This window comes from Brachypodium distachyon, chromosome 4 (genome assembly GCF_000005505.3).
Source record: "Brachypodium distachyon strain Bd21 chromosome 4, Brachypodium_distachyon_v3.0, whole genome shotgun sequence".
Classification (NCBI taxonomy): domain Eukaryota; kingdom Viridiplantae; phylum Streptophyta; class Magnoliopsida; order Poales; family Poaceae; genus Brachypodium; species Brachypodium distachyon.
The window spans coordinates 44,865,580-44,891,552 of NC_016134.3; the positions used below are offsets into that span (position 1 = coordinate 44,865,580).

Below are 25,973 nucleotides of genomic sequence, written 5' to 3' on the forward strand. Positions count from 1 at the left end.
ATAGGGGTAAATATGTAATTCTGCATTTTCTGTTGCATTTCACCTGCACCGCAGAACTGCAGAGTGCAGACCCCTCCCAAAACCCTTGCCTGCGATCCCCCATGCCGCAATAGCCATGAGCGCCGCCAGCTCTGACTCCGCCGCCGCCTCCAAGCGGCCGTTCGACCCCTCCCTTGCCGACCCCTCTCTGCCTTCCAAGCTCCAGCGTTCCTCCCATCCAGACATCTCGCCGGCGGAGAAGCCGGAGGGCGTCGGAGCGGCGGGGCCCGAAAGCGAGGCGATGGCAGCCGCCCGGGTCCCTCGGGGGCAGCGGTACCTGGTGGCAGTGGAATACGCAGGCACCCGCTTCTGCGGCTCGCAACAGCAGCCCGACCAGCGCACCGTCGTTGGCGTCCTCGAGGTGAAATGCTCCTAATCTTAGTTGTGAATTCAGAAGTGTTATCTGAATTAATTTCGTTGGAGATGCTAACCATGAGATGTTCGACTGGGACATGTGTACATGACTCTGGGTGAAACTTAAAACGTGTGTTACTGTTACGGCTCTGCGGGAGATATGCCTTAGGTTTGTGTGTGGATGCTGTAGGAATAAAATAAGGTGAATTATCGGTCAGGAGTGACTTGGTAGTAAGCGTAGACATTCTATTGTGTGTTGTTAAGCGTATCTGGTGCTTGATGTTACAGTGGATTTGATGATGGTACATTTGTGAATCGCTGGATGTGGTTATTTGGAATGAACTGGTAGAGTGGTAGTGGTAGGTTTTACAGGTTGCAAATGTTTTTGGTTGTTTGTCGAATTGAGGTTCTGATTCACTGATATGGTAGATATGTTGTTGGAACTTACGGTTCTTCTTGTGTGATAGTAATATCCTGTAAGGAATTGTGTATGTTTGTAGAGGGACACCATAGTGCTTACTTTAAGTTGTGTGTGAACTTGTCATGTTTTGATTGCATGTTTCTTATGCACATAAGTATCAGTTTAATTTCTTATCTTGGAGAGACAAAGAATTACATATAGTTTTATACATGTATGAGCATGTGCCAATACAACTTACGAAACAAGTATGGTCCTTACAAAATCTTGTGCCATGTATTTTGAAAGAAACAGAAGTCTAGTAAGGTGGCTCCTAGCAATGAAAATAAACGGTGCGTTGTGTTTCTATAGGATTAGACTGGATGCTATGGCTGTTGAAAATTCCTTTATTTTGTAACTTGAAAAATGAATATTGACTTGGCTGACTGAATAGGATCACATAAATAACATTGTAAATAACTACACTTTGGTTACTATTGGAATAACTGCCTCTCGCTGTGCTGCTGCTATAGCCACCTCGTAGATAGCCACTGCTTAGCAGTAGCGAATAGAATATAAATATAGCCGACAACTCATGTTTTTTAATTATTTCAGGAAGCATTTCACAAATTCGTTGGACAGCCAGTCTCAGTCTTCTGTTCTAGTCGAACGGTACGAGGAGAACATGCTTTACTGTAATATTTTACAAAAAAAAATTACCGCTGTTGAATCTGAACATTTTCTGATAACTAGCGAATTTTATTTAATAATTTGTAAATTTATAGCCTGTTCTGAATAACATTTGGTTAAATAATGTATCTTCAAGTTCAGTTATATAACTAAACTTCACATTTTTATCTAATGCTTCAATATAAATTGTCTGTAGAATTTCAAAGTTCAGCTATATTTTTAAAATGTAATTTTAGTGCGTGTGAACATGCCAGGAATCTGTTGAAGATTTGATATTTTTAGTTGCAGTTAGTTTGTTCAGGTTAATTATATCCTTGTGTATTCATATAACAAATTTACAAAATGACAGCAAGTCTGCCATATATTATAACCTCTGTGCTGGCTTCCACTGTTTGTATTTTTTTTTTACTTCACACTGTGATACCACGATAATTGTTATTTACAACATTTTGTATATGTTCTAAATGATTTATGTTCTGGTTCAGGATGCAGGGGTTCATGCTTTGTCAAATGTTTGTCATGTTGATGTGGAGCGGATAAGTAAAAGGAAGCCTGGTGAAGTGGTTTGTATGCAGAAAATTTTCTCTCTAACTGGGATTCCCTCTTGAGTTTTCTCTCTAGCAACCCTTCCATTGAGTGTATGCATAAACTATTCATCGTATGCTCTATCTGCATCCATTGAGTGATGTCGGATTTAGAATCTCAGTGAATACTCCCTAAAACAATTCTATGTACTTCAGAACATTTCTGCCACTTATAACTGTTTGTTGGTACATGTTTCCCCATTTGCAGTTGCCACCTCATGACCCTGGAGTTGTGAAACGTGCAGTGAACCACTTTCTGCAGGTAGTTTTTTTTTAACAAAAACTAGCCATGCTTCTATTCACCCAACTGATTTATTATGCTATTTTTTAATCTGAAAGATAATATACATTACATTAGTTCTCTATATGTCGAAGATTTACTTTTCGTTTGGTTGGGCTGGTCCTTGGTATTTAAATCAATGGACATACATCTGTTTACTAAATATACTTGGTGATTCATGTAGTTCTCCAGATTTTATTATTTAACTTGTCTCCTGCAGTAGACATTTATTAGTGTTCCATGTTTTCCCTGCAGAAGAATGAAGGTGACATAATGGTGACTGATGTTCGTTGTGTCCCACCAGACTTCCATGCTAGATACAAAGCCCTAGAGCGCACGTAGGTAGCAAACATATAATATAATGAGGCATTCTCATAATTGATCTTGCTGCTGTTCCATTCTTGTGACCAAATTATTTAATAAAGCGGCAGTAGCTCTGAGGGCTACACATGCTTTAGTTCCTTTTTAATGTGAGCAATTGAAGCTTGATTAAAACAACTCCACCCACCCTTTTCAACTAACAAAGTTACTAATTCTATCAAAGGTACCACTATCGTATACTTTCTGGACCTGAGCGACAGTCAGTCTTTGAAAAAAACTCAGCTTGGCACATACCTGAGGATCTAAATATACAGGCTATGAAGGTGAAATCTCTAGGCTAATTATTTTCTGATGCAAAACTATGTTGTGGGATTTACTAATGATGATTTTTTTTTATCAGAAAGCATGCGATTTACTTGTCGGGCATCATGATTTCAGTTCATTCCGAGCAACTGGATGTCAGGTGTTGTCTTGCTTCTTGACTGTTGTATCTCAGTTGCACAGAGTTCATAAAGAAATGCTAGTGCGGAAAAGGCACAGTGTTTCTTGGATTTAATCATCCACTATGTTTTATATGGAGGGATCATTGTTACAGGCAAAATCTCCAGTGAGAACTTTGGATGAGCTCACTGTTACAGAAGTATTTCCTTTCATGTTTTTTCCTTCAAGCGTAGAGCGATCAGAGATGGAATCACCAGATGGGTCTCTTGTTTATTCGAGAACATCACTCATGAGAGCTTCTGCAGAAGGATCTGATGCTCCTAGTACTGCTAGTGGGAAATCAGTATCTGAGAATGGACAAGAGTTTGGAAAGAGATTAAGGCACCGCTGCTTTGTTGTTACTGCAAGGGCACGGTCATTTCTCTACCACCAGGTTAATTCATCTTACTTGAAGGGTAATTTCAGAGCCTAGGGTCGTTAATTGCAGGCCTTGCTAAGTTGCTAGTCCCTTTTTCTTTTCTTCCATAAAGTAGATTTGGGAGTTACTCTCAGGAGTGTTACATTCTTGATTCTCAGAGTGTAATGAAGTTTTTTTTTTGTGTACCTTTGCCCATGCCTATTAGAATACAAGTACTTATGTTCTGAAGCAGAGGTGCAATGCTGGCTAGTTTTGTTTATGAGCACTATTGAGATGATTTTTTTAGATGCAGGGCATGAAAGATGTTGCATATCATCTGCTATTGGATAGATGGTTAAAAGCAGGCATGTCTTAGCTATGTTCCTGGGGAGACGCTAAACACTGTCTTGAATTAGTCACATGTCACATTATGTGGTTTAGAGGCCCTGAGTATTGAAAAATGCTTTGATGTTAGCTGTGCCATCAAGCATTAGCAGCTCCCACCCTATTTCATGATGGCAAAACTGTGCTCTGGGACATCATGAAATGACAAAATTGTGGTGTAAGTTGAAGGAATGTCTGGGAATTGATAATCCACTTACATTGAGGATTTGAGCAATACCATGGTTGATGTGTAAGAAGATATTTTTCGTAGGGAATAACAAAATGCTATTACGAGAACTTTATACCTGTTATAGCTTCCATTACTTGAGTATTAGATGTTGCTGCAAGAATATGTGTGTCATGTCCTTTTTTTTTTGCCTTTGATATGTTTACTGTGTCCTATCCAATGCAGGTACGATTGATGGTCGGCCTTCTGAAATCTGTTGGGATTGGAGATCTAACAACTGCAGATGGTCTGTCTTATTTTCTTCCTAACGTTCACTGAGTAGCTCATGCCTTTTTTATTATAGTGTCTACCTACCTTCAATGCAGTTGAGAGAATTTTGGATGCGAAGGCAGTGACTGCTGCACCTCCTATGGCACCTGCTTCCGGTCTTTACCTTGCAAACGTGAAATATGACCTGAGTATTTGAAGACTGATTTTGTCAAATGAAATGTCTCTGGAGCTTCGAGTTTTTTAGCTGTTGGTTATCTAGGTATGTCCAACTTCCAAAATATACCAGTGATGATGAAATAATGAGAATTCACCCGGCTGTGAACCTTATGTTCTGCTTAGAGTTTCATCAATAGTTATGTGTCCACACCAAACTGTGGCCTGTATTGTACATTTCCTGTCCAATCTGGTTAGCGGTCACACAACAGGTCTAGCATTATATAGAACATGATTTATGTGTTGAAGCTTGTATGGGGATTGGTAATTTGAATTTTCTCTGCAAATAAATGGTTTACACTATTTTTTGTTAGGCCAGATCTTCAGTAACAGAGCGCAAATTGGCAGTATAATTTGTTTTGGTAATTTATCATAGCACTTGCAGAATAATTTCTTCCTGGATGCTACGTGGTTCTTGAAATCGAATTAATCAGAATATGCAGCTGTTAGTATGGTTGCTAATCATGCAACTTGTCAGTTTTTAGTAGGACATTTCTGTTCCTTCACTACATCTGAAAATTCACACTACCGCTCTTGTGTTATGCTTACGCTGATATAAAAATTCACACTACCGCTCTTCTCTCTTCAGGATCAGGTTTTTTTGGATCACTGGCTAAACAAGGAGTGGAAAAAGGACCTACTGCGGAAGTGAACATACTTTCTTATACCTAGTTTGGAATGGAACTGTGTCTCGTATGATATATTGATGAACTTGATGAAAGGAAGTGCACTTCTTATTTTTCATCAGTTTCTACCATGTATTGAGATGATCAGATTATTAGCCGGATAACACTCTGGATTACCTGCAATGGAGGGTTGAATTATTATCTATACCAGATATTTGACATCTTAACACAGCTTTAAATCTACGGGTTAGCTAACAATTCTTTGGCATGTGTTTGTTCTTTTTGAAAATTTGATGTTGATGAGGGGGGAAGCTTAGCCCTTTATCGTCGTCATCACAGTTTCACATAGGATACATGGACGGCATTAGATGCACTCTTCTTGTCAGTTCATCATTCGATCTGAAGTGCTCTTTAATACAAAATCTCCATGATTCATTTGCTTTGTTGGTCACTTTGCTTTGTCCCATATGCTTGCCGAAAGCATTCTGTGCATCCTTTGCATCTCGATCTGACGAAATGCTTGGAAGAAAGGAGGCTGTGATCCGTGTGGACCTTTATGCCCAAAGAAGTTCGTCCTGGAAAAGAACCCCATGGAGTTGAGTTGAGGTGAGAGTCAAGCTGCCCATGAGGAGCTGTGAAATCAAGGCTGCGCTTTGGGGAGACAACTGTACGGTGTGTGTATCAGGCAGATTTTGTGTTGGTGAAGCCGGTAAGATTTGCAGCTCTGCCATGATTCCAAGCTAGGTGATTCCTAGCTCAAATCAACAAAGTGATAGCTTGTGGCTTCGGCTCAGTTTCGCCTTTTGTTGAACCATGTTGCATAGCGACTGTTTTACAACAACAACAAAATGTTTAGCCAAATGATAAATTTGGAAGAAACAAAAGAAACAGCTACTCCAGTTAAAGTAAATGAGATTACTACTGTATAGTTCTCTGCAATGCTTGATGAAAACTGAAACAACGGCTTAGCGCATCCTTCGGCTTTTGGTAACCTCATCTTGCACCAGATCAAGCACACTCAGAAACGGAATCCCCAACATGTGTTGCCCGAAGCAACACATCCTTCGGCTTTTGTTGCATGCACCGAAGCAACAACAACAAGATTCAGCTGCCGAATTAAATTGCCCCTACCTCATCCAAGGAGCCAGGCAAGGCAATCCCCCGACCAGGTCGGCAGTGCCTTGACGTCTGTGCACACACCACGCACCCAAAACCCCAAGTGGCCGGTAAATCAAATAACGACGGAAATCGCTTGCCCTCCAATCAAAACAAAGGCAGATAGACAGATAGATAGATACGGACGGATTATTGGAGCAACATGAATGGTGAATCGAGGTAAAACAGAAAGCAGCACGGATCTTCACACGGAGATCAGGGTGGACCGGACGGTCTCCCATTGGCAGGACTCCCGGGGCCCCACCCCCACGAAAGCGCCTCGCCAGCAAAGTACGCTTTCTCTCCAAAGTCCCGCATTATATAACTAAGTAAAATAAAATGCTGCCGTGCAAAGGCATTGCGAGAAAGAGAGATTATATTAGGAAAGGGGGAAACAGAGACTTGACCCCTGAATGATGAAGTTATCATGTCAGAGAAAGGAGAGGAATGATATTGAAATTGGACCACATTTTTTGGGTGACAAGTCCAAGTACCGTTCAAAGTTTCTGTGTGCGTTTACTGGTTAATTAGCAAAGTTTCAATGATGAATGATGATGATGTGTGTGTGTGGTTAACTAGTGATTTGTGGATCACTAATACAAGGATTAGGGATTTGCTCAACATTTCAACAACATATGGCAGTGGGTGGGCTCTCGGAAAGGGGTGTTCGTGCCCAGTATAGGTGTCCAGCGAGGACTGCACCGAATCAAGCTTGTGTCGGCTTAGCTGTGGCTGCTGTCCTTGTAGCCTTTGCTGGGGCCGGTTTGAACTGTTCTTGATTTTGAGAGAAAGCTGTGTAACATACCGAAGATCTGAGCCAAGAATTAACTCCGTAAGTTCATGCTTGGAATGTTGTATTTTCTATAGAAAGCTATTATGCAGTTCAATTTTAGAGACAGTTCAACTAACTATATATCAGCACATGCTTAAAGAAAATAACAACAACCCAACTACCCAAGCAGGGCCTAAACGCCACAACGAGTGTTTAACATGTACTAATGCATAGATAATTTATTCATCAACTTTTAGATTAATTATAAGCCAAAAGCTCTAGACAGTTTGGCGTAAATTTAGGGGTTATTTTGAAAACAAAATTGCCACAAAAGTCAGTTAGCTATCCTTAGATTCTTCACCCACAAGGCACAAGTTTCTAGTTTAAGACTAAAGTCACGCAGCAAGCTAGTGCGCTTAATTAGTCACAAGTTTGCTGAGATTATCTTATAAATTACTGGCTTATATATGGTACAAGTACAATACACTACCAACTTATAAGATATTGATAAGGCTAAAAAGCAAGCCTACGGTGATATTAACTGCTTGAATGGTTTCCATGTCATTTATGCACTCCTCTTAGGATTGATTCTTTTTGGGGGCGGTTGCTTAAATGACATGCCAAGAAAAAAAAACTTAGGAAAAAGAGCATTCGTACCCTAAACGTAGAGCTGCAAGTTTCTGACGCTCAGGGTACCCATTGACACTCCTTAGTTCAACCAAATGAACTAAAGTTTTAAAATGACACAACTTTTTGAAAAACTAGTTCATTTGTTTGAACTAAGGAAGGTCAAAGGATATCCTGAGGGTCACCAAATTGCACCTCTACCTACACGATGTAATAAACTGTAATTCTAGCAAGAATCGTGGCATCTTGCCCCAATCTATATATACGGAAGCCCTATAATTTTGTCAAAGAGAACACATATAAGTTACTGTGCATTAATTAGTTGGGACATCATCCCAAAATTAAATGATGCAACAATAATTTTCTCCCCAGGAGAAAAACTATGTTGTTTATTGATTAGTGCCCCTTTGTTTTAAGTATTGCCATGCTTAATGGACTCCGCAAAGAGGTCATGTCAACTTGTCAAGCTTATTTTCCTTTGTAGGATCATTAGCATACGGATCCTCTAAATCAAATAAATTAATACCTACTTTTTCTAGTTAGGCAGACAAGACTCAGAAAATTCCCTCCGTTCTCTTTTATAAATTAAAATAAAATTGAAACAAATCAGATTCTCTAATCTAGGTTTCCCAAGAGTTGGTGATATGCACGAATCTCCCCTGCGCATGTTAAATGCTAAGTTGTTGTTTATCAGATTCCTTAATCCATGATGCATGGAGATGCATATATAATGCAACATAACCATGATCAGTGCTAGTTGCTTAATTATCTAAGAGATTATCTAATGTACATGAATTTTTCGTGGGGCGTCTTAAAAATAAGCGAACTCTGAGCATGCCATACTATTTTTTTCGGTTTTGCTATTTCTTAGGCGACTGAGAAATAACTATTTTTTAGTCGATGGTAACAATATTTTGATTTAATCATTGAGAATTGTGTAAAACTAGTGTAGGTCCGATGGATAATCAAATCTTCATTGGATGGCTACGATTGTCGACTGAGAAATAACTATTTCTTAGGCGACTGAGAAATAAACACTCCCTATTTTTTTCAGAAAATAAAAATAAAATTTACTAATGATGGAATCAAAAATAGTGAATAAAAACATCCATGTAAAAATTGATCTGATGTACTTATCAATCAATTTTTTTTAAAAGAGCATTGTCTATGCGTGTAACTAGAGACACCAATACAGGTGTTCAATACTATTTGAAGTTTGCAATGCACGGGTATAGGTTCTGTATAGAAAGTTTAACATATTTCCTTCTCGGGGATCTTATCCACCTACTAAATCAACATCTATGATAATCGATATTTATACATGTAGATGTAGGGGTGGTAATGGCGGATCTAGGGGGTGGCCCTTGGATTTTGGGTCCTTTCATGATCACATGAACAACACTCATAAAATAGAAGAAGAAAATTAATTTTGATGATTAATATTACTGTTGGACCACCCTGAATTTCTTGGCTAGGTCCGCGGTTGGGTGGTTGATCTTGTCGTCTGCATATTATGTGCTGCAACATTTTTGCTCCTTATTAATGACCGGCGGATATGTACCACGCTTGTGGCGTGCGCCAAGTTTGCGTACTAGTACACTGGCAGAAAAGGAAGGAAAAAAAACTGTGAAGATCGTGGAGAGCGTTTTGCAGTTACAACTTACAAATGGCCAGCGTTTCAGAAGCTCGAAAAGTCGGTCACTGGCTTTCCTCATCTTGAAAGACTAGAGAAGAATGTTCATCGATCACAGTTTCCATATATCCTAGCACACATGGCACACTGTGAATACGACAAATATAGCCATTCGATGGATGGATCAAGCAATTTTTAGCAGCTAGAATTTGCAGTGCTATACTATTCCAGCAGCTGACGAGACGACGACTCTCGCTCTCGATCTCGTATGTGTGTATATGCACCACCTCAATAATTAAAGTCTGTCTACGACGTCGAGAATTAAAGCCGATTGATCGATGGAGACGGCCGGCATGCACCACGCAAATGGATCTCTAATTATTTGCTGCCTTTAATTTTTCCGGCTCTCCTTTTCTATTACTCAATATATACTGCGCTATATAGAGTTTTTATGAGGAAAAGAACTGACGAGTAGCTAGCTAGCTAGCACAGGAACAGTTCTTGTATTTGGCGTTGGCTATATATATGTGGTGTACTGGTTCCTGCCGAGGCACGCACTCACTCGCCCATAGAGGAAGAGTGACAACAAGGCCTACCCAAGGCTCTACGCAGGAACGGAATAAGAGAGCAAGAGAGAGAGGCAAACGGAAGAGAGATGGAAATGGAGAGGAGATCAGTAGCTTATGATGCTGAAGGAGGCGATGATCATGAGAGGCAAGGTACGTATATATACTTAGGTTTTGCTTATCAACTGTTGCATGATCGATTAAATCCAGTCACTTTTTCTTCGTATAGCAGTGTGTATGTATATACGCTCTTGATGGATTAATTGTCACTTATTTCAAGCTCGATATATATACCGATCGATCGGCTCGAATTAATGGAAAAGCTTAAGAAAGATTTGATGTTCATCTGGCTAGCATGATACCTAGAGATCAGTGGTAGGAGAAACTAATCGGGCTCTCTCTCTCTCTTTTCGATCGGATGCTAGAAAGTGGCATGCAGTTCCAACTAATTAAACCATGCATGCATAATGCATGCATGCAAATTGCAATCAGATTAAGATTAAGCATGCATGGCAATTAATCGACCGTAATTGATTGTTGTTTTGTTTGCCTGGACGGATGGATTGGGTGCAGGGACGGTGTGGACGGCGACGTCGCACATCGTGGCGGCGGTGGTGGGCTCCGGCGTGCTGGCGCTGGCGTGGACGGTGGCCCAGATGGGCTGGGCCGTGGGCCCGCTGGCCCTGCTGGGCTTCTCCTGCGTGACCTACTACACCTCCACGCTCCTCGCCAACTGCTACCGCTACCCGGACCCCGTCTCCGGCACCGTCAACCGCGAGTACATCGACGCCGTCCGATGCTACCTCGGTAACGAAACCGCACCAATCTTACAGCCGCCCCAGCTTAATTAGCTTGGCCCTCCCCGGAATCTAGTTAATTAAATCAAAATGGCTGATCGATTGGGATGTTCGTATGGATTTGAACTTGATGAAGGGCGGAAGAATGTGCTGCTGTGTGGGTGCGCGCAGTACGTGAACCTGTGGGGGACGCTTGTCGGCTACACCATCACCGCAAGCACAAGCATGATGTAAGTAGTGTGATCCATTGTTCTATCAAGCTTCTTTTTGTTTCTTAATCCTTTCCTTAATGCGTTTCCTAAGTTAATTAATTGCTTCATGCATATTCAATACTGTTGGTGAGATTCACGAAATGATGGCTGCGCATATTCCCCGAGTTAAATTAATTAACCGACTAGTGGCCGGGTGCATGAATCGTGTTAACAAGGGGGATGCGCTGCTGATGCGAGTTTTAGTACTGCAGTAATTGAACTCCTTTTTGTGCCATGGGTGCGTGCGTGCTCACTCCCCTGCTTAACTTTGTCGGCAAAAGCCATACGGCAGAATTAGTGCGTGACGTACAATAGCTTTATTAGCTAGACAGATGATTGCTCGCTTAATTTGGGGCCCTGAGTTCTGACCTCAAACGCAATGGCATAACTTTGCCCCCGCTAGAAAGTAGAACCAGGAGTGAAACACGGAAAACAATCCGGCCGTTGCACGTCTCGCCGTGGATTGCACGTACGGTGCACGGTGTCGATCGACATTATCGGGCGCACGCCATGCGCGTGATCTCGACACGACCCGCGCCAGCTTTTGCTTAATTCCCGCGCCCACCCACCCCCTGCACGTGTCCCGCGTGACATGTACTACACACTTGTGTAAAAGTTTTGTTACCACCAACTGAAAAAAAAAACTAACGTGCACCACAATGTATGCAGCGCGGTGAGGCGCGTGAACTGCTTCCACGAGCGCGGCTACGGGGCGTCCGGGTGCAGCACGTCGGGGAGCACATTCATGGTGATCTTCGGCCTGTTCCAGCTCCTCCTCTCGCAGCTCCCGAGCCTCCACAACATCGCCTGGCTCTCCATCGTCGCCGTGGCCACGTCCTTCGGCTACTCCTTCATCAGCTTGGGCCTCTGCGCCGCCAAATGGCTCTCCTCCCCGAACCACGGCGCCATCCACGGCACGCTCTCGGGCGCCGGCAGCTTCTCGGGATCCCCCGAGACAAAGACCTTCAACATCCTCCTCGCGCTCGGCAACATGGCCTTCTCCTACACCTTCGCCGACGTGCTCATCGAGATCCAGGACACGCTCAGGTCCACGCCCGCCGAGAACAAGACCATGAAGAAGGCGTCCTTCTACGGGCTCGCCATGACCACCGTCTTCTACCTCTTCCTCGGGTGCACGGGCTACGCCGCCTTCGGGAACGACGCGCCGGGGAACATCCTCACGGGCTTCGCCTTCTACGAGCCCTTCTGGCTCGTCGACGTAGCCAACGTTTGCGTCATCGTGCACCTCATCGGGGCGTACCAGGTGTTCGCGCAGCCGATCTTCGCCAGGGTGGAGTCCTACGTGTCGGGCAAGTACCCGGACGCCAAGTTCATCAACGCCGTCTACTACGTGCGGTTCCTCCCCGTGCTGCCCGCCGTGCCCGTGGCGCCCATGAAGCTCGTGCTCAGGACGGTCATCATCATGTTCACCACGCTGGTTGCCATGCTGCTGCCCTTCTTCAACGCCGTGTTGGGGCTGATTGGGGCGCTGGGGTTCTGGCCGTTGTCCGTGTATTTCCCCGTGGCGATGCATGTGGCCAGGCTCAAGATTGGGAGAGGGGAAGGGAAGTGGTGGTGGCTGCAGGCCATGAGCTTCGTGTGCTTGTTGATCTCCATTGCGGCCAGCATTGGGTCCGTGCAGGACATCGTGCATAACCTCAAGACCGCCACGCCCTTCAAGACCGTCGACTGATGGATATATCATGGATGTATCATATTAACAGAGCGTGTTTTGGGATAATTAACTCCGCTTCTTTTTGGCATTTGGTCGCTTGATCCATCAAGTGTGGGTCGGTTTTTCTTGCTGTTGGTCATTTGAGCTTTTGCGGAAGGAGTATATATATATGCTGTAACTCTGCTTCTGGAGCGATGAATGCAAGGAAGAATAATTATTTGCCAAGTCTCGTTGTTTTTATGCGACGCTGATCAAGGATGTCTCGTTCGGAGTACAATTTGCCCTGTTTTCCCCTGTTTTGTCCTTATGACGAGTTTCTTGCTCCGACTGAGCAACTGAACGTTTGGCTGCACCTCCTCTCCGAGTCTTCAGCTAGAAATATGCCCACGGCTCCTACCGAATCTCCTGCTTCCAAACATGTGCACCGCGCTTTGCTCGGCGATCGATTGAAGCCGAGAGACGTTTCGTTCAAACGTTGCTCAGTTATACTGGTTTTCTTGCAGATTAATCTGAAGTACTTGCTGCTGCTAGTGCATTTTGCCAAGACTATTTGGTTTGATAGATTGTATAGTAGCATCTTCATGTTAATTCATCTACTGTGTTGCTCTCTTAACACCGGCTCATGATATCTATTCATTTGCTTACAAGTCATAATTAATTGGATTAGTACTCCTACTCTGCTATTTCTTTAACCTGAGTTGCAAATTGCTGGAAAAAGTGATCTGAACAGTTACTTTCTCATTGCACGTATTATTTCGAGGAACTAAATTAGTGACAAATATTATTCAAAAAAATTAGCGACAAATTGCACCTTGCTTTCAACAATACAATATGTATGGTTTAAGGGCCGCGAATCTCTTCAGTAAAAGCAAATGCCTCGTTATTATTTTTATTGTTCCATATCAAGGTACGGACATCCCGATATTATTTGTCGTTCCGTAGCAAGAAACGGACATCATGCTAATGCCATCACACGAACGGAGCCTGCGCGCCCTCAGCGAAGTAAGCTCCGGTGAGCGCTCCATCGGGCAACATCACGACTTCCACGACATTACGCGCGCCTTCCTCAGGCGTCAGGATCCCCGAGTTGGTGGTCATGTCAGTCTTAACATAGCCCGGATGCGCGCAATTGACGAGCAGCGACGACGCGGACTCATGCCTCTTCGCCAGGATCCTCGAGTAGGCGTTCACGGCGGCCTTGCCGACCTTGTACGCCGTGAACCCTCCCGCCGGCCACCCTCGCGCCTCCGCCTTCGCGAAGCCGCCGGCCTCCATGTCCTCCATGAACGCCGCCAGCAGCTCGTCCAGCCTCGCCTCCGTCAGGTTCTCGATGTCGTCCAGCTCCCGCCTCAGCTCCTCGCTGCCGAAAAGCTGCAGCCACATACAGGGAAAGGAAACGGAAATTAACGTCGTTTTTATTATGGTTTAGTTTGCGATATACGGATTTTGTGGATTTTTAACTATATTACTCTTAGCAAACCGAAGTTGGAGGAGACGTTGACGATTCTTCCGGGGGAGGAGCATTTGAGGAGCAGGGGAAGGAGAGCTTCGGTGACCCGCTTCGTGCCGTAGTAGTTGGTTTCGAGGCCCTGCTTTGCATCTTCGTAAGTCTCCCGGCAGTTGTTTCTCATCCACTCCAGTCTTTGCCGCGCATCCATTCCTTTGAACTGTTGCGCACGCGCGCGCACGCGCAGCAACAAATGAAATGAAATTCTTGATCAGTTTTGTCACTAGTACGGACTCGATTCGTAAAGCATAGCAGTGGTCAGTCAAAGTCAATTGATCGCCCTCTTTAATCTCCTTACCTTTTTTTTTGAGAAACGTAATCTAAGGTTACAGATTTTTTTTTTGTGAAGCAGGTCAGCCAACCCTTAACTGGAACACTGGGTCAAAATTTTGAACCAGAATTTTAAACCCGTAAAGTTATAAATTCCTAATAAACATTGAATAAAAGAACGGGTTTGCTATATCTAAGTTTTTAGTTAGAGATAAGTCAATTGCTCAGCCGTTAAATATAGGCTGTGCTTCAAGATTCGCAACAAATGACGGAGGAAAAGATGGATATAACAATTGAATATTAATCCGATGGATGTGACATGTCAACTGAGATTTAAGTCATTTTCTTAAAAATACCGAGGCTACCAGGTTACCTTGTCGTCGCCGGGCGCTGAGCCATCAGGAGTTAGGGACTCAACCCCGCCAATGGCCGCGTTATTCACCTGTACATGAATCACATGTTGGTCAATCTCATCAATCACCGGGAGTACGTTTGGAGTTTTGTGGTCCGGAACACTAAAAGGAGAGAGTCTGGAACAGCAGGCATGAAATGAAATCGATATATGGACGAGACGTGCCAGGATGTCAAGCTTCCCGAAACGAGTGTTCAAGAAACCGGCGAGCCGCTGGGCGCTCTGGTCATCCGTGACGTCCAGCTGGTGGAAGATGACGTCCCCGGGGAGCCGGCCTAGCGATTCGACGGCCGCCGTGCCCCTGGCCTGGTCCCTGGCCGTGAGGACGACGGTGATGCCGTGGTCCGCCAGCTGCCTGCACACCTCCAGCCCGATCCCCTTGTTCCCGCCGGTCACCACAGCAACCCTGCTGTATACATGCAGCAAACGACAGTGATATCTATTAAGCTGATTTCAGGCGGCAACATGCGTATGTTACAACATCTAGCTGTAGCAGGATCGCAACGCAGAGTGCACCTTGTGTTTGGGGAACCGGCGACGGTGGATCCTCCTGCTTCTCCTTCCATGGGAGCGTCCGTGAGTGCGAGCTCTGGTGATCAGCTCCGGGTCCAAGTGCCAGCTGATAGGAGCCGGGCGCGCTGGTTAATCAGTAAGGAAGGGAACCAGACGATCGATCTCGAGATGCGGGAGCCCAAGGGGCAGGATTTTTTTGACGAAATCGGAGGGGGAGACTGGAGAATAATCGGCTTCTAGAGCGTTTGATGACACCAGGTTCTGGCAGTGCTAAGGCAAACATGGTTCTCCGTGGCTCCACGTGCGCGAGAAGCCAGAGCCACTTGTGCATCATGCGGCCACGCAGGAAAGTCAGTCAGTCCAGGCGCGCGTACGTACGACGCGCCACCGCTGAATGGCCGCCGGTCGGTCCTCGATCGCCAAGTTTTTACCTTCTCGCGCGCGCCGGCGCTCAAATTCGGGCTAGCTAGCTCACAACGTTCGGCGTTCGGTATCCTTTTCCTCGAGCAAATTTCGCCCCGTACGTACGACATAGAACTTGTTGCTTTTGTAGGCAATGAAGTATTTTATTTCAAAGCTGGCTATATTTAATTTCAAAGCTGACTATATTTAATTTCAAAGCTTGTTTTTGGTTTTGATGATGATCCTTCATTTACCTTGTAGGTTTTGACACAAAACAAATGGTGATGGTATATTTTGGAGTAGAAATTTGGTCATCCTAGTTTTCTTTAGGGAAAAACCTGAGCGCATTTTTGTTCCGCGATCTGGTCATGGGCCTGGTGGGCTTCCAGCTTCCTGCCGGCCGAGCCTTCGGAGTAGAAAACTAGAAACCGCTTGCGGTAGAAAAAGAAAAGAAATTCCACCTTTTTTCGCTCAAAAAAGAAAAGAAATTCCACCTTCTTTTCTCACCGCTTGCGGTGGTTCCCCAAAAGCCATCCAACACCGCGCACTCCATCCGCGCCGCCGCCGCCCTCTGCTGCCATGGCGCTCCCGTCCATCTCGATCTCGGACCCCATCCTCAGAAACCCGGGGCCGCAGCAGCAGGTGTGCAGGCACTTCTTCGTGGCGGGCAGCAACGGCATGTCGTACCGGGACCTCCAGGCCGCGCTGGACCTCACGCCCGCCACGGTCACCAGGCTCACCAACGCCCTCGTCGCGCTGGGGGTCCTCAAGAAGGTCCCCGGCGCCCGGCGCCCCCGCACCCTGAACCGGCAGGCCTTGGTCAAGACGGATTTCTAGCAATGCGTACGCTCTCTCGCCTGCGACTTGTCCTGGAATTCAGCTTCAGATTGCTTATAACACTGCAGTTGGCCTCTGTACGTAAATCTCTCAACGACGTTAGTCATTTTCCACTTAGTATGGATCAAAGGGAGCGGAGTTGGCGTTGACTTGTTCAATAATACTACAATATCTCGATTATGTGATATTTACATGTGTGGAGTACTTGAGAACTCTTTTTACCCCATGAATTGATGAATGAATGGCAGCTTGTTGTGCTCTTTGTTTTGTGCCATTTTTCTGGGCAGACGCAATAACTTGTTCAGCATTTTCAGTTTGGATGGCCAGAATTCCATCTTTATGGTCAAGAACTCAAGATTATCCTTCTGTTGCCCGGCTGGACTGCTAGCTGCAGATTGATCTAGGTACATTTCCTTTCCTAGTCCATGTTCTCACAAGTCAGTGCACTGATATTCACAAACATTGAATCGATATTTACTGTCTGACATATGCAAAATGATACTCCTACCTTGCTTTCAGGCTTTAGCATATCTTTTTCTTCAAAGAAACTTGGGCTTCCAACTTACCTCCTTTGTTTTGGTTAATAGGTCTATAAATGTGAGAATGATCAAAGCTAGCCGAGGAAGTTTCAACTCATTTGAGCATTGATTAAAGCTGCATATCAATAAGGAGTAGATTATATGAAGTATAGATGCTACTCTGACAACATCGCAAAAGTTTATTGGCGTGAATAGAAAATCAAAATGATAAGATGGCGTCGATCTGAAGGAAAATAAATTAACTAGTGTAGCGAGCCAACTGTCCTTGATCCCAACAGCATAAAATGGCTGGCATGCATGTTAGGGAATTGATCGTTAGTCAGTCAACTATCCATGTTACCAGCACCTTCAAGCATATGAATAGAAAACTATCCATGTTCCCAGTCAACTATGCATGTTAGGGAATTGATTATTAGCAGAATTAGATATTTAGATGGTCCAGATATGGAAGTAAGGAATCAGGTTGATTAGCTTACCACATAGACAAGCACCTTCAAGCATCACACCCATTCTTGGAGCAAAAGGAGAAAGCCAAGAGAGAAACACCAAGCACGCTGAAGAGTGGAGAGATGGTGGTATCAACCATGGCAAGCGCTTCCACTGGTGTGATGAACTCCCTCCTTGCAAAGCTTGCCACATTGATGGGGGAGGAATATCGTAAGATCAAAGGCGTTCGCAACAAGGTGGCGTCTCTTCAGGGAGAGCTCAACAGCATGAATGCTCTTCTTGTGAAGCTCGCGGGAATGGACGAGCTTGATGTTCAGGCCAAGGAGTGGAGGGACCAAGTCAGGGAGATGACGTACGACATCGAAGACTGCATCGACGACTTCATGCGTGATCTCGCTGAAAAAGGTACAGGCACTGGGTTTCTCAAGAAGACAGGGGAACGCCTAAAGAAGCTCAAGGTGCGCTATCAGATTGCAAACAAGATCCAGGAGATCGAGACTCGTGTAAATGGAGTGCATGAACGCCGCATGAGGTACAAGATTGATGAGTACACTCCATCTTCCACTATTGTCCCCGTTGACCCTAGAGTGGTTGCCATGTATGCGGATGCGGCTGGTCTTGTCGGTATCCATGCTCCAAGAGACGAGCTTGTCAAGCTGTTGACAGGCGAAGAGAAAGAGTTGAGGGTTGCTTCTGTTGTTGGATTTGGAGGTCTTGGCAAAACCACACTCGCAAATGAAGTGTACCGCAAGCTTCAAGGGAAATTTGATTGTCAAGCATTCGTGTCGGTATCTCAAAACCCCGACATGTCTAGCCTTCTCAGTAATTTATTATCGAAACTTGGGGGACAGCAATCTTCTCAAACTGGCAAGTTGAACGATTTGATCGACAGTATCAGGACACATCTAATGAATAAGAGGTAACGGTTCTTGTTTGGTTTAAAGTTGTTATTACTAAGTGCGACTAATAGCCTGCTTGGCTTTTAAGAATTGAATAAGTTTAATTGATCGGATTACAATTCCTATTCATATTTGTTTCGGGTTCATCTATAATGACTCGCATCCTTGAAAAATAATAATAATCAGATTTTTGTTTCGGGAAAATGCTTTCAAACATGAGGTGTGGCAGCAAGTACCAACTAGTAGCCAAATTCACTTTCTGATTTTCTACTCCCTCGAGCTTGTGTGCCTCAAAAGTGAGCGGACAAGTTGACAATACAACTGAATGAAAAAATGTGATACTTGTAACAATCCACGACAATCTCCTTTATCCCTCCGAGGATGGGAAAGATTTCAGCTCTGTGTCGAACCTGATTGTTCTTTGCTTTTGTTTTTGCTTTCTGAGACGGAAAGGTAATTTGGATTGTTGCCTTGTTGGATACCATCTAAATACTGACAAAGTCTGTGTCTTAACAAAAAAAGCAGTCAACCTTGCAGCTGACGTTCCCAATGTTGTTTTCCAATTTAACATACCTTTGTTTATTATCTCTGTGATTTTATTCGCAGGTACTTTATCATAATTGATGATTTATGGGATTCCTCGGCATGGAACATAATTAGATGTGCTTTTCCCCAAAACATTGGTGGCAGTAGAGTGCTGACAACTACAAGGATTCACTCTGTTGCTCTTGCGTGCTGCTCTAATAGAAAAGAGTACATTTATAAGATCAAATCTCTTGATGAAGAAGATTCAAGAAGACTATTCTTTAGTAGAATATTTGGACCAGGAGAAAATTGTCCTGTTGAATTCGAAGAGGTTTCGGCTGACATTCTGAAAAGATGTGGTGGCTTGCCACTTGCCATTATCAGTATATCAAGCCTTCTAGCTGGTCAATCGAAGCCAATGTGGGAATATGTAAGGAATTCTTTGGGGTCCATGTTTGAAGGAAATCCTACTCTAGATGAAATGAAGCAAATATTGGACCTTAGCTACAGAAATCTTCCTCGCCATCTAAAGACATGTCTGCTTTATCTTGGTATTTATCCAGAGGACCATGAGATAATGAAGAATGATTTGTCGAGGCAATGGATAGCTGAAGGTTTCGTGAGTACAGTTCATGGGCTAGATGCAGAGGATGTTGCAGGAAGCTACTTCAACGAACTCATCAACAGGAGCATGATCCAGCCTGTGATTAAGAACTACAATGATGAGGTGTTGTCGTGCAGAGTGCATGATATAATGCTCGATCTTATCAGATCTAAGAGTGCAGAAGAAAATTTTATAGCTGTAATAGATGATCCACAACTTGTGACAGGAGGGCACAAAAAGATACGCCGAGTGTCCCTTTACTATGATGGTGAAGAACATGTCATGATACCGGCAACAACCATTGAGTCACTATCACAAGTACGAACGGTCGCAGTATTCGGTAGCATTTTCTCCCCTTCTTTTCTGAAGTTGAGGTATACCCGAGTTCTACACTTGGTATGTTCAGAAAGCCAAGGGCTGGACCTCACTGGTTTGTGTGGATTGGTTATGTTAAGATATTTAAAAGTGAAATGTAAGTTGTTCTTCAAGGTGAAGCTGCCTACTCAAATCGGGAAGCTACAGCAATTGGAGACAATTGACGTAGAAGGTGCATGGATAGTCAACATTCCATCAGATATTGTTAGATTACCCCAGTTGTCGCATCTCACTGTTGGAAAAGACACACTGCTACCTGACGGGATTGGCCAGTTGAAATGCCTGCGTACCCTTGGCTGGTTTGATTTGATTAGAAACTCGGTAGGCAACATTGAATTCCTCGGCGAGCTGACCAACTTGACAAAACTTCGCATCATTTTCGATTGGAAGATAGGCTCGCCAGATAACGCAACACTGGCGAGACGTTTGGAAGCCCTGGGCTCTTCCCTTGGGAGACTGTCGCAATCTTCCAACAGCTTCAAGTCCCTTGTTCTGGAAATGAAGTACCCTTCATGGCTGCCATTGCATGGCTGGATCACACTGTCTCCTTCACCTCGCCATCTTCGGGTGCTCTCTCTGGATGGCTTGTGGTTCTCCAGGATCCCAAAGTGGATTGCTGAACTCCGTGACCTCAAAGCATTGGTACTAATGATCACGGAGCTGGTGTGCAATGATGATGCCGGTGTCGATATTCTTGCACGATTGCCCTCCCTTGTCTTACTCAAGCTCTGCATCAGAGATTACCCACAAGAAAGGGTCGTCATTTCTGGCAGTGTTGCCAAATTCCAAGCTCTCGAGTACCTGGTGTTCCAGTGTCCTAAGCTGTTTATGTCCTTCGAGGTCGGGGCCCTTCCAAGGCTCCAGTCGCTCTACCTTCGTTTCAATTTGGATGGTTTGCCTCCCTTGGCCACCTCTATATGGGAGCAAGACGGTGGCATGCGCCTACCAGTTGGCATCGAACACTTGCCAGCTGGCCTCAGACAAGTCAATTTCGAGAAAAATGGACTACAGCAATGACAGGCGCGACGCAGAAGCTGCAAAGTCTGCACTGACTAATGCTTTTGCGGCGCATCATCCTGCCGCTAAGTTGGTCTTCGACCACTTTGGCTGGAACTGAAAAGCGATGATTCAAGTTGAAGACGGGAAGCATGTCTTTTTTCAGGGAGAAGCTGGAGTACTCTTTTTTCTTTTGCGACAGCACGAGAAGCAGGTGCCTGCTGGTACGTCTGAGTTCCTACTCTCCGATTCAGCTCTTTCTTAATTTGTTCTTACCTACCAATGATTTCTTCTAATGCACATCTGAAGAATTCGGGCCACACCTAGTAACCCAGCAACTGTTGTGACTTGTGAGCCTGATTAAAGACGAGGTCAGGCTAGGCCCTTTTGGAGTGATTGTGTAAGTGTGCACAGCCGAGCTACCAGTGGTGTAGCATCGTACTTTTCTTTTATGCATCCAGGCTGGACTTCAAGCCTTCAACCTTGTAATGCTAGAGCTTCGAGCCGCTTCTAATTCAGCCGGCTAGCTTTATTGTCTGCCAGACACTTCAAATTCAGCCGGCTAAGTCTCGGGTCATATTGCAGGATCGTGTTGTGTTTTTTGGCTACCAGACTACAGTATGATTGTTGTAGCATTGTACCTCTTGTCTGGAAGGATGTAACGATTCTAGTTGACTTATAAAGAGGTTCTCTCTCTCTCCCAATCTTCTCTTCTTTCCCCGCCGGTTTCCTCTTCTTCCCCCCCCCCCCCTCTCTCTCTCTCACTCGCCTTCTCCCATTCCCCTCGCCAACCGCCGACGAGAGCAAGAGAGGAAGCAGGGGAGAAGAACATCTTAAACCTTAAATGAGAAACATACCGAATAACTTGGAAGAACATGAGAAAATATCTAACTATGAATTCATTCTTCGCCTGACACGAAACGGAATACAGACGGTATCCTAGTTTTTTTAAGGGGAAGACGGTGATGGTGATGGTGCACTCGATTTTAAACGCTCGGGCGCTCGGCTACAAACCTGAGGAGTAAAATACACCACTAGTCCATGAACTTGGCAAAAATGAACACTTTAGTCCACGAACTCGGAAAACGCACGCTTAAATCCCTAAATTGGGACTACTGTGTCACTTTAGTCCAAAAACAATTCGGTGAGGCTTAAACACGCCATGTGGCCGCCACGCCGGCCTCGGCCAGGACCACGGACTGCTACCCGATTTTCTTAGGGTTTTTTTTGGCAAAATCACCATGCCCGAGCCGCCCCCGAGGGGCAAGGCGGCCGCGCCCAGACAGGGATCCTGGGGCCTTAAGAACCTCGCCGTAGTGTTTTGTATAAATGTTTCGCCGTATTATTAAGTATTCTCCTTTAGTTTTTTTTTCTCTATCTAGAAGTGGAATGGAATAACCCGGTTGAAGGGTAATGATCATACGTCTGTAATGCATTGTATGTCCCAGAATAGGTCCTATTCTTCTACCCTTTCCGGGTAGTCGATGGTATTCACAGCTACTACCTTAACACCAAAGAAGAGTTCGACCCAATGCTTTATTTCTGTCTTAGTGAATCCTGATTCAAAATTAAAAGTATATTGATTCTTTCCCAATAAACGAAGACTTTTTTCTGTAAATACTGCGTATTTGATTCCATCCATAAATCGACTTTCCCTCCTATGCTCTGAGTTCCAGTATCGATAAGAATTCGAGTTCTTATTGTTCTTATGTTATGGTATGAATATACCATACCAATTCGTTATGTATGGATGGTGGATGAAATTCCATGGATAGAGAGCCAGTTCCAATAGACTTATGGAATGTTCCCGTTCGCGTGCATCCAACAGGAATTGAACCCACAAATTTACCAATTATGAGTTGGGCGCTTTAACCATTCAGCCATGGATGCTTAACAGGGATCATCCTACATCGTAAATAACCAATTTTCATATAGAAAGACATATCATAGAAAAATGAAATCGAAAATATTCGGAGATGGCAAATATTTGGAGATGACTATGAAAACACCTCTTTGGATCCTCGAATTGAAAGAGAGATTGAGAGGGATCAAGAATCCTAATTCTCTCTATTTGGAATGGATCCAATTCTATTGAGGCTGACTCATAGTGATCATTTCTCTTTAGCAAAGAATGACCTTGGTTATCAAAGGATTGAACAACCGGGATCCATTTACTTATGATACCTAGTTGGCATTGATAACAAGGATCTAATGAATTATGAGTTTAATAGATCCTCTTTAGCAGAAAGACATATATTCCTTGCTCATTATCAGACAATCACTTATTCCCAAATCTCGTGTAGGGCTAATCGTTTTCATTTACCATCTCATGGAAAACCCTTTTCGTTCCGCTTAGCCCTATCGGGTATTTTAGTGATAGGTTCTATAAGAACTGGATCCTATTTGGTCAAATACCTAACGAAAAATTACGATTTTCCTTTTATTAAGGTACGAGGGCTTCTTATTCCTATGGGTGAAAATGGTTAGGATAATTACCGTCCGAATCCGTTTCCGAATCCGAATTTTAAGGATATGGGAAGAGAAATTATTATCCGACCGGATATGGTATAGGATATGGTACGAGCATTATCCGGCGGATACCAAATTATCCGAAATTACAATCGGATAATCCGACCCTAATAAGTCGGATATTATCCTTTTTACCAACATGTTATATGCAACCCACTAGTCCAGGCTGCCCATCCCAAGAAAGTCCTTATCAACATATATCCCAACCTACTTCTGCTGTGTTTTCTCGTGATATTAGCCGCGGTTTGGGGTCTAGGCCCAATATAAATGATGGCTATGAACTTTTTTGTTATTACTGCTATGCACGCACTATCCGTTCATCATTATCCGTTTCTGATCCGGCATCGTTCCGCTACCGTACCGTTTCCGTTTTCGTGTCCGAATCCATATCCGCACCGTTTCCGAATCCGATAAAAAATATGGAATAGGATATGGCACGAGGATTATCCGTCCGAATCCGATCCGGTTTCACCCTTACTTATTCCACAAGAACGAAAGCACCTTTTCATTCTTTCATATACTAGGGGTTTTTACTTAGAAAAGACAACGTTCCATACTAAAAGATATGTTGAGCTACTAAGGAAGTAATAACCCCTAAAGAAGCTAGAGCAAGACCTAATTGAAAATGAATCGAATTATTGATTGTGTCGTAAAGGCCCTTATGCCCCCGCCCTAATTGACCCCCCGGAGGAGTATGCGCTTCTAAAAGATCTTTGATACTGTGTCCAATTCCGAAGTTAGTTCGATACATGTGACCGGCAATGAGAAAAATAAATGCAATAGCTAAATGATGGTGCGCAATATCGGTCAGCCACAAACTTTGTGTTTGTGGATGGAATCCACCAAGAAGAGTTAAAATGGCAGTTCCCGCTCCTTGAGTGGTACCAAATAAATGGTTACTCGAATCAGGGTTTTGAGCATAAAGATTCCACTGGCCCGTCAAAAGGGGCCCCAACCCTTGGGGATAGGGTAATACATCTAAGAAATTATCGCCGTTTCGCCTAAGATTGCTATCAAGTCCACAACGCTCAATTTTGACGAGAGAATGACGGTGAAAGGGTCGCCGAAGCCGACATGGCGGCCACGTGGCATGTTTAAACCTCGCTGAACCGTTTTTGACTAAAGTGACACAACAGTCCCAGTTTATGAGTTTAAGTGCGCGTTTTTTGAATTTGTGGACTAAAATGTGCATTTTTGCCGAGTTCATGTATTTTTGTTGTATTTTACTCAAACTACGGTAGGCATTTTTGTTCCGCGATTTGGTCATGGACCTGGTGGGCTTCCAGCTTCGTGCGGGCCACGCCAACAACTTCAAAGACTGTGGGTCATTTCACTCTGATCGATCGGCCATCCCGCCGCGGAAGCGCCCGTGGGAACTGGGAACCATCTCCAATTCTCCATCATCCGCGCCGCCACCCACTGCCATGGCGCTCCCGACCTCGGACCCGATCCTCGGAAACCTCAGAGGCCCGCAGCAGCAGGTGTGCATCCACGTCTTCGCGGCGGGCAGCCACGGCATGTCGTCCGGGGACCTCCAGGCCGCGCTGGACCTCACGCCCGCCACGGTCACGAGGCTCACCAACGCCCTCGTCGTGCTGGGGGTCCTCAAGAAGGTGCCCGCCGTGAGATCACCCCGATTCCGGAACCGGCAGGCACCAGTGGTCTTCATGGACGCCCGCGTCGAGCCCTCCGCGGAGATCACGGGCGGCGGCAGATGGCACCACGGCGACGGCAAGGTGGACGCCCCCGCCGTCGCCCTCGCGCGCCGCGCGTGCCTCGACCAGATCGACCGGCTCCCCGGCCCCGCCGCCACCCCGTCCATGGTCCACGCGGGCCTCGTCGGCAGGGGAGGCGGCGGCCCTGCTGGCGTGCTGTCCGTCGGCCATGTCGCGGAGGTGCTGCGGGCCATGGCGCTCGGCGGGGTCCTCGAGGAGTGCCGGAACAACACCGGGGAAGAAGAAGGGGAGTTCGGGGGATTGGGGCAGGGGAGGTGTGCTACCGGAGCCCGGAGGGCGGGCGCCCCGGCGTGGGCCGGCGCCATGGAGGAGTTCCCGTGCGGGGTCTGCCCCGTGATCGGCCAGTGCTCGCCCGATGGGGGCCTCGTCTCGCCGGCCACCTGCGTCTACTTCAACAAGTGGCTCGAGATGGATTTCTAGCAGTGCGTGCCACGCTCTCTAGCTCGCCTGTGACTTCTGCCGGAATTCAGCTAATTCAGATTGCTTGACAGTTGGGCCTCTGTAGGTAAATCCTAGGTTGCACGGATACGGATACCTGCGTCTACAGTAGTTTCCAAAAAACACTCATACGATGAATTCTTCCCGTTGTTTTAGTACAAATTTGAACTAAAACAACGATAAGAATTAAAGAACTGAGGAAATAATATACATAAATTAGTGATTTTTGTACGAGGACGAGGAGTTGAGAACTACCGTAGGATTGTAGGAATACCGAGACATGGT

At 45.0% G+C, this 25,973-nt stretch overlaps 5 protein-coding genes and 1 long non-coding RNA gene across 10 annotated transcripts; 4 read left to right on the forward strand and 2 right to left on the reverse strand.

The window, feature by feature from the left end:
* The first annotated feature begins 29 nt into the window (after window positions 1-29).
* Window positions 30-5,393, forward strand: LOC100839764 (tRNA pseudouridine synthase A). Its single transcript, XM_003578754.4, has 11 exons — window positions 30-400; window positions 1,406-1,462; window positions 1,966-2,043; window positions 2,273-2,326; window positions 2,600-2,682; window positions 2,889-2,988; window positions 3,066-3,128; window positions 3,261-3,539; window positions 4,300-4,360; window positions 4,440-4,603; window positions 5,147-5,393. The coding sequence occupies exons 1-10, from the start codon at window positions 116-118 to the stop codon at window positions 4,538-4,540; spliced, it is 1,161 nt and encodes a 386-aa protein (XP_003578802.1). The 5' UTR covers window positions 30-115; the 3' UTR covers window positions 4,541-4,603; window positions 5,147-5,393.
* Window positions 5,243-6,385, reverse strand: LOC112268618. The gene is made up of 2 exons (XR_002960001.1): window positions 6,103-6,385; window positions 5,243-6,010 (listed from the first exon to the last, which is right to left on the reverse strand). It is a non-coding gene; the product is annotated as an uncharacterized LOC112268618 (long non-coding RNA).
* Window positions 6,386-9,847: 3,462 nt separating this feature from the next.
* LOC100840067 (amino acid permease 6) lies at window positions 9,848-12,884 on the forward strand. The gene is made up of 4 exons (XM_003578755.4): window positions 9,848-10,089; window positions 10,510-10,743; window positions 10,870-10,963; window positions 11,654-12,884. Exons 1-4 carry the CDS (start codon window positions 10,026-10,028, stop codon window positions 12,675-12,677), a joined length of 1,416 nt encoding a protein of 471 aa, XP_003578803.1. The 5' UTR covers window positions 9,848-10,025; the 3' UTR covers window positions 12,678-12,884.
* A 539-nt stretch (window positions 12,885-13,423) lies between these two features.
* LOC100832686 (short-chain dehydrogenase/reductase 2b) lies at window positions 13,424-15,676 on the reverse strand. Of its 2 annotated transcripts, none has more exons than XM_010240331.3 (5): window positions 15,365-15,676; window positions 15,014-15,254; window positions 14,810-14,878; window positions 14,129-14,326; window positions 13,424-14,030 (listed from the first exon to the last, which is right to left on the reverse strand). In XM_010240331.3, the coding sequence occupies exons 1-5, from the start codon at window positions 15,412-15,414 to the stop codon at window positions 13,629-13,631; spliced, it is 960 nt and encodes a 319-aa protein (XP_010238633.1). In that variant the 5' UTR covers window positions 15,415-15,676; the 3' UTR covers window positions 13,424-13,628. The 2 variants fall into 2 exon arrangements, with proteins under 2 accessions (XP_010238633.1, XP_010238632.1); XM_010240330.3 differs by having other exon boundaries at window positions 15,014-15,257.
* Window positions 15,677-16,276: 600 nt separating this feature from the next.
* LOC104584758 (putative disease resistance RPP13-like protein 3) lies at window positions 16,277-21,664 on the forward strand. Of its 4 annotated transcripts, none has more exons than XR_002960000.1 (4): window positions 16,277-17,004; window positions 17,188-18,505; window positions 19,092-21,209; window positions 21,295-21,664. XR_002960000.1 is itself a non-coding variant. In XM_010240333.3 (4 exons), exons 3-4 carry the CDS (start codon window positions 17,709-17,711, stop codon window positions 21,004-21,006), a joined length of 2,712 nt encoding a protein of 903 aa, XP_010238635.1. In that variant the 5' UTR covers window positions 16,277-16,677; window positions 16,915-17,004; window positions 17,188-17,708; the 3' UTR covers window positions 21,007-21,664. The 4 variants fall into 4 exon arrangements, 3 of the variants coding, with proteins under 3 accessions (XP_010238635.1, XP_010238636.1, XP_024310264.1); XM_010240333.3 differs by having other exon boundaries at window positions 16,277-16,677; window positions 16,915-17,004; window positions 19,092-21,664; XM_010240334.3 differs by having other exon boundaries at window positions 16,277-16,606; window positions 16,915-17,004; window positions 19,092-21,664.
* A 3,152-nt stretch (window positions 21,665-24,816) lies between these two features.
* On the forward strand, window positions 24,817-25,738 carry LOC100832994 (DNA-directed RNA polymerase III subunit rpc6). The gene has a single exon (XM_003576928.3). It carries the CDS (start codon window positions 24,939-24,941, stop codon window positions 25,668-25,670), a length of 732 nt encoding a protein of 243 aa, XP_003576976.2. The 5' UTR covers window positions 24,817-24,938; the 3' UTR covers window positions 25,671-25,738.
* Window positions 25,739-25,973: the final 235 nt, after the last annotated feature.